We start from the raw sequence: 7,755 nt of genomic DNA, 5'->3' as shown, positions 1-7,755 counted from the left end.
AGGCTTGTACACGTGACAACCAGATTTTGGGGGTATTTTTGAGTTTATTATAAAAATGTCCGCATTTTATTGTAATGGTTGAGTTTTAGGCTGACTTGTCTTGGTGGGTTAAGACGAGTGCCATCACGTCTATTTTTGGGTCGTGACATCATCTTGGCTCCTAGACATTTTTATCCTCTTCCATGCAGTTATTACACATGAATTATCACCAATCTTCTAAAATTAATTAGCTTCTTTGAGAAATATTTTTGTGAAGTAGTAATTTGTGTTAGAAAGTATGTTTACCATGAGCATTGCAGATATATGATAATGGTACTATGTTCACGCATTACAATTAAATGTTGATATTACTATGTTCATTATTAGGTTGATAGTTTTTTTAAAAGTTTATACCACTACATAGTGTCTAGTGGCCTTTTATTAATAATATAATTAAAAGAAAATTTCAACAGAGATAATAAAGCTAGACCTTATCTTACCAATAGTAATTTTCAATATTGATAAAATTTGTTATTTAGATTTGACGTAGCGATTGGTCTGATACAAACACAAATTGTAATTAAGTAATTCAATTTTATTTTTATATAAAAATATTATCTTTTATGTCACAAGAATAGACAAAAACTAAATTTCGGATGGATTTAGTATAAGAGTTTTACTTCTGTTAAAACTAAATTTATGATGGATTTAGTATAAGGTTTTACTTCTGTTTTTACTTTGTTGAATAGGGATTTACATCTCTATTTTTTCTTGGAACTTTGTATGGATCCAATGTAATCAAGTTTCTGCGTATATTCGGCTGAATTTCAATGTTGAGCTTTAGCCTTTTTTTCTTTTAAAAAAAAGATAAATTTGGCTAAATTTTAGTGGAAAAATAAAGGATTATTTTGGGAAATCATTGGTATATCATATTGGGCGCACCGCACGATGTTGGTTGGACCCTTGGGTTATTTTTTCGCTAGGTTAAATCAACAATGATCATTGGTTGTTTTTTCTCGCTACTATTGGGGCTGACAAACATCTTCATGCTTCACGAGATCAAGAAGAATAAAATTAATGGCTTATAATAAAATTTTAATAAGAATTCTTAAATATATTTAAATACATAAAAAAGAATAATAATTTAGAGTTGTCTTTTTTATTTTCACATATTTGTTGTTTCTAGTGTAATATTTTTAAATAAAATAAAGCTTTCAATAATATAAAAACTAAGAACTAATTCTAGTTAATAAGATATTAGTCATGTGTTTACAATACATTACCCTTGGATGTTACTGGAAAAACTTTATTTATTAATTTCAACATTTGAGTTAATTAATTCAAAGTTTTAAAATATTTGTGTTTTTTAAAAGAAGTAAAAATTGCTCATTGTTTTATACATATCTAAGGAAAAAATTGTTATGCATTCATATGCACCGTGAGGTTCTAGACAAGTATTAAGTCCACGCAACAATAAATAAAGAATATTGCTATAATTATTTAATGGCAATATATAGTATAATTTTTGTTATAGCATATTTAGAGACAATAATAAATATGGGTATATAAAAATCAACACTATAAATAAATGTCACTAAAATTTTTAGACATTTTAAATGCGACGACGTTAAATATTTTTACGACAACTAAAAGAAATTATTGCCACTAATGATCTCTTTTATGGCAGTGACACGCCATGAAGTTGAAATTTTTGTGCTTGACATTCACTTAAATAAAGTAAATAAAAATCTCTTTGAAATTTTGTTCACCAACTGATCCAGATATCTCTAATTTTTACCCATTTCTTGCTTCTAGTCATGTCATAAAAGAACAAGTATGAGAACATAAACGCCATAGAAATCGAAATGATCTTAGTGCATAAATTTCTCTTTGATATTGCACAACTCTGATGAGTAATTGGGCGTTGTTTTTATAAGTTTTTTTCTAGTCATTTAAATTACCAATGAAGGTTTGATGATTTGGGAAATTTGGCAATGAAGGAGAGTTCAGACATAACTGAGCAAAATAAAAATATGAAAAAATCACTTACTATTTAGTATTATTGAAAATATTTAAACATTGCAACATCCCATAACTTTTTTTATATTAATTGGAACGAAAGATATAATATTTGATTATCATTTCATTACTATCCTTATAGAGTTGCTAAAATATCAGGAGTTGGACCAATTCCTACTTGTAACCAAGAAGAGCATTTATCCAAATTCACATCTTTAAGGTTACTCAATTTTGCTTCTTTGGCATTTCGATTTTCATCCCTACTCAAAGAATCTTTGTAGTTGTGATTTTGATTTTGATTAGTATCGTCTTTCCATAGCTGGAGTTGGCTTCTTGGGCCTTCGTGTTCAAATGGATTATTGTATAGTTTCAAGCCAACTTCAATTGGATTGCCTAGTTGTGCTGGAAAATTTAAATCTAGTGGTTGATGAGAGTTGATAAATAAAGGCTTGTTGTATAGTACTTGTTCTTGGTTGTGATATTGGATTTCTTGAAAAGTAGGTATAAAGGTAGTCTCTGGCAAACTTGATGTTAGCCAGTGACACCTTTTGTGTCCGCCCAAGGCTTGTCCAGATGAAAAGACTCTATGGCAAATCGAGCATTGATGAACCCTTGATCTTTTTCTTGAAAATGAGCTTGATGATGTTGGAGATTGAGATTGAAAATCGTTAGATTCTTGATGCAAAATTAAATCACTAGGAGAGATCATTGAGTCTTCATAATCAACGGCATTATCATCATCGTTGTTATTATTGTTGTTATTGTTTTCATCATCTTTAATGTTGTCATCGAGTTTTGCAGCATAACACCCTTTAACTTTCTTGTGACTCGCTCTATGTCCCCCTAAAGCTTGGTGAGAATTAAAAAATTTCTTACATCCTTTACATTGAAACATTCCCTTTTCCACTTCTTTAGCCTTGTTTCTAGCCTCCTTGTTATTGTTAGCGGACAAATCATAAGATTTGTTCGATAACATAACTAAACAATTCGCGAGATCTTCTTCTTCTTCTCTTGAACAATGTTGTTTCTCTTTAACATCATGACCATAATAATAATACTCCGATTTCTCAACATCTATATGATCATGATCACTTGTTGATCGATTATTCTCAAACATTAATCGATTTGAATTAGTACGTAGATTATACGAGTGTTTTTGACCCTCCAATTTTTCCCTTCTAAAATTATTCATCATATCTTTTTGTTCACTAATTTCTTCTCCATAGTTTCTATTACTACAACTATTATCACCTACTGCTCCATGAGATCTCATGTGCCCACCTAGTGCCCCAGCACTATTAAATCCCCTCTTACATACTCTACAATAGAGTAATACAACATGACTTGATGGTTCATTTTTTTGGCTATTATTATTATCCACTATTATTTTCACTCATTTTACACTAAGAGTACTAAAAGAGAAGTGGTATATATAAATAATTATTAGTTAGTGACAGTAGCAAAGTGAGGGAAGTTATCCTAGTTTATAGTTGATGTTAATTGAATGTGGATGAGAGTTAAGGCATAAAACATGTTTGTTACAAGTGGAAGGTTTTGTTCCCGTGTGGTAGAGAGATTATTTCTAATTCGTATGGTTATTGTGTCATGTTAGTATTTTTACAGTCAAAATTTACTTACTCAAAATTACACATTTTAAGTAATATGGTACTTATAAAGAAATTTGTAAGGTTATAGTGGACTACTTTACTAGTGTGACCTCTAGATACGTATGTATGTACAAATATGTAGAATTTTTTTAAAAAAAATAAACATTTTTACTCATTTAGAGATAATTATAATTAATTGTCCAAAAATGAGGATAATTCATACAGAAACTAAATGAGTAAACTTAGTTGGAGGCTTGAAACAGAAACTTATGATATGTTTGATGTGGCTGTTGAAGCCCTTTGTTTTAATTTCTGGCCGCACGGAATCTCCATAGCCAATTTTCCATTTTTAATAGAAGGTGCTGTCTTTGGTACTACTATTATTTTACACGATCCAGGAACTTCCATAACATGGCCTATAGGTGAATAAAGTGAGTGAAAATAAAAATATCAAGATTCAATTTTTTGTAGAATCGAAAATTCTAAAGCGTTATTTTTATATTTATTTATTTGTCTAAATGTTGGTGGACAGAATTATCGCGTAGTAATTGTATTGATGGAAAATAGCAGGTACTTGATAAAATAATTCATGTTATATTGGTAAATTGAACTTTACACCACTATTACCAACAACAACAACAATAAAAAAGTTTTTGTTTATGGTATAGAGAGAGAAAACATCTTTTTGGATATTCAAATTTTCTCATGTTTGGTTTGTCAAAATTAATATTTTGAAAAATATTTTATTTAGAAAAAAATACTCATTAAAAATAAGGACAATGACTTCCCTAATAATATTAAGTATATACCGAAAACAATGACTCCCCCCCTCCCCCCCAATGGCCCTTCCCCTCTCTGCCCAATTATCGTCTCACACAAAAAGAAAGAGCATCAGCCCGACCTGTAGGTCCGTAACTCCCACTCCTTTACCATCCCACCCCCTACCACCCCTGATCCTCACTTGGCCACTCCACCCTTTCATAATGTTTTCCTAGATTATATATAAATATTTTTAGAATAATATTATTTTTTTCTTATTTACCAAACACAAAAAATAAGTAAAGCACTCACTTATTGATTTCAAGACAAAGTCTTTCCTTCATACCAAACACACCCTATCTTATGAGTCTCATGATATAGTTGTGGTTTGGCTTAAGTCATACACCGCCCCCTAAAGTTGTCCGCATAATTCACTTAGATACTTTAACTAGGGCTAGCTTGTACCTATCGAACACCTTGACCATTCTGAATTTGAACCAATTAGACACTTTGTGCATATGTGGCACAAAAAGTGGGACTCACGCCTTATTGGGCGCGTGAATCATTTAATCAAACACATTTTCAACCTTTTTTTCTCATTATTTTTTTAAAAAAAACAACAATCTTTTCCAATTTCCTCTCCTTCAAAATTGCACGACCCCTGCTTCTCCTATTTCTTCATAACAATCCACCATCAACATTTTTTTACAAATTTACTTCTTCTAAGTTTATACTTAAATTTGATAAAAATTCCAACGATGCAGGCAATAAGAAATCCATACTTCACTTTATTTCTTACATTTCAAGCCCTAATCTGTTGTTTATCATAATTTTATCCCCGTTAATAGTAATTTTATTGGAGAAGATAAACCCTAGCTTTGTTGTACACAAGGACACCTCTTCATATATTTTTTTACCTTCTTGTCAATTATCATTGTATCAATTTTTCAGATTTAGAATTATATTCTGCCGTCATTTTCGCCGGAAAAATTGAAAACTACCATCCATATTTTTTTGCCAGAAAAAATGGAGACCATATACACCACCCCTGATCCACACCCCTTCTTCCTCCACAACAAAGCAGAATCAAAATTCGAAATCAAAATTAAAAAAGGAAGAACATATTTTTTTAAGAAAAAACCAGCATCAATTTAAAATAGGAATAAAAAATACGGCATAAAGAGAAACAAAAATGATGAATTCATACTTAGTATATGTTAAAATCTCAGTTTTTTTTCCAAGATGAACAATAACAATGGTGGACAAGGGATATCATTTAGGGAAAGAGAAGAAGGGGGAGGTTTGGGGTGGGTGGTGGTGCGGCAGGTCGGGTGGGGGTGGTTTAAGTAGATTTTTCTTTTTTTTAGTTGAAACTTTTTTTTTAGATTTAGATTTTTTTTTATATTTAAATTTCATTTATTTAAAATAATTAAATTAAAATGCCACATGTCTTCGTGTCAGAAAAATGTTTGATAGGTATTTATTTTTTAAGATTGAAGTATCTAATAGGAAAATGAATGTGTTGAGGTATCTAAGTGAAATATGCAAACAACTTTAAGGGGCCGTCAATGACTTTTAAGCCTTGTGGTTTAGTTGGGAGACTATTTCTGACTCTTCATGTGGTCATAGTGTTAGCATTTTTCAGTCAAATCAATTCACACAAAATCACATTATTGTACTAAAGTTGTAAATTTGTTGGACTATTTTTATCAACACCAACAGAAAATTACAACGTAACTCTTCGAAAAGTCAAAAGAAAGTAACATTTTAAAGTAATTATAGTAATTACCTATCTTATAAATTAAATGAAGAATACTTCATTCAAAAAGAAAATGAGTATGATAATTGCTATAGTTTGGAGGCTCGGAAAAAAACTTATGATATGCAGTTAACACTATGACCTATTGATAAATGAAATAAGCGAAAATAAGGTAAATCGAGGTTTAATTTTAATAGAAACGAAAAAAATCAAGGGTGATTTTTTCATTTATCATTTGTTTATGTTTAGAGTTATCCGATTTTTCTAGTGATAGGAGATAGTAACTAATAACTATTTGATAATTTAGTTAATATTGCATGCAAGTTGGATCTAACGCGAATATCTATGGTAAAAAAACAACTTTTGCTAGTGTGTGTATACATATATATAATCCATTATAATGTAATTAGCTTTTTCAGATATGGCTATAAAAAGTCGAAATGTAAGCCATGCTATTTTCATCATGTCCTTCACTACAATTCTTGCAACATAATTTATCCACATTAATGACTAATTTATGACATTTGCAATTTTAAATGTGATATGTGTCATTGATATCCACATATACCGTTATGCACCACCAAAGATGGGATCTGGCTCCCCTCCACTTGAGGAAATGGAGGGAAAGGGTAATGGAGGGGAGCTAAATTCCCACTGGAGATGGCAATACAATGGATATAATCCATTCACCTTTAGTTAATCAGATATTTCGAGTTTGAATTTCGAAAAATCGAAAAAATCATGATTAGAACATTTCCACAGATAAGGTACCATTAAGAATTCTGGCAAGGGAAAACGAAAAATTGAATTTTCTTTGTTGGTATAGCTAGTCTCAATGACAAAATCTAAATTAGAGAATTATTAATCCTAGTATTGAAGCTATGATTAATTAGTACTATATATATAATCTAAAAGCAGTTCGGCAATGAAACAAACACTTTTTGAACACGTGAGGAAGAAAGAGATATATATTCACGTGACAAGAAATGAAAGAAATTATAGTTTGTCCATTTGTGGGCGAACTATCTTTAAAGTTGGTGTAATATTATTTTGGATGAATTGAGAGTTAACAGGGATGACGGGGGTTAAGGGATGCTAGTTATAGTTCGTCCATTGTCCTTTTTGGTGTATGTTTTTAGAGAGAGTCCATTTTAGTGTTTAGGGTTCAAAAAGTGTCCGTTTTGATGCCGGACTCTATACTAAATGGGAATTCTCTAACGTCCAAAAACCCAATGAAAGAACAAAAAATGTGACCTAAATTTCCCAGAGCTTATATATATAATTATATAAAAATGCATATAAATAAATCTCCAAGTTTTTACAAAAATAAATAAATAAAATCATTTGTTTACAAGAACAGAGATACATCAATATAATGGTGACAATGCACATTCCGTCATGCTTACTATAACAACAACTACACCTCGGTTCCATACGAGTTAGGATTGGCTATATTCCGTCGTGCTACTGCAAAAATAAAAGACATTACTAGGATTTGAACTTGCAATATATTTCAAACTTCAACTATCATAAAACTTTCTATACAAACAAATAAGCTCACTTGCTCTTTCTCTAACTTGGTTTCTAATTGGGTATATATATATATATATATATATATATATATATACAAAC

At 30.5% G+C, this 7,755-nt stretch overlaps 2 protein-coding genes across 2 annotated transcripts in view; both read right to left on the bottom strand.

Annotated features, from left to right (window-relative positions):
• Positions 1-2,134: 2,134 nt before the first annotated feature.
• LOC102590444 (zinc finger protein ZAT9-like) lies at positions 2,135-3,115 on the bottom strand. Its single transcript, XM_006355453.1, has one exon. The coding sequence runs from the start codon at positions 3,113-3,115 to the stop codon at positions 2,135-2,137; it is 981 nt and encodes a 326-aa protein (XP_006355515.1).
• Positions 3,116-7,422: 4,307 nt separating this feature from the next.
• LOC102590128 (WAT1-related protein At5g47470) overlaps positions 7,423-7,755 on the bottom strand; it is a 3,614-nt gene continuing 3,281 nt past the window's right edge. The window contains exon 8 of the mRNA XM_006355452.2: positions 7,423-7,590. Coding sequence (XP_006355514.2) covers positions 7,541-7,590 — 50 coding nt within the window. The 3' untranslated portion in view covers positions 7,423-7,540. The remainder of the gene's footprint in view (positions 7,591-7,755) is intronic.

Source organism: Solanum tuberosum, unplaced genomic scaffold (genome assembly GCF_000226075.1).
Source record: "Solanum tuberosum cultivar DM 1-3 516 R44 unplaced genomic scaffold, SolTub_3.0 scf00201, whole genome shotgun sequence".
In the NCBI taxonomy this organism is placed as follows: Eukaryota; Viridiplantae; Streptophyta; class Magnoliopsida; order Solanales; family Solanaceae; genus Solanum; species Solanum tuberosum.
The sequence above is the reverse complement of the archived record's forward strand: the minus strand, read 5'-3'. Positions and strand labels throughout refer to the sequence as shown.

Bases quoted from the DNA above. Each gene is read 5' to 3' on its own strand.
- LOC102590444 (XM_006355453.1), bottom strand. From the start codon at position 3,115: ATGTTTGAGAATAATCGATCAACAAGTGATCATGATCATATAGATGTT.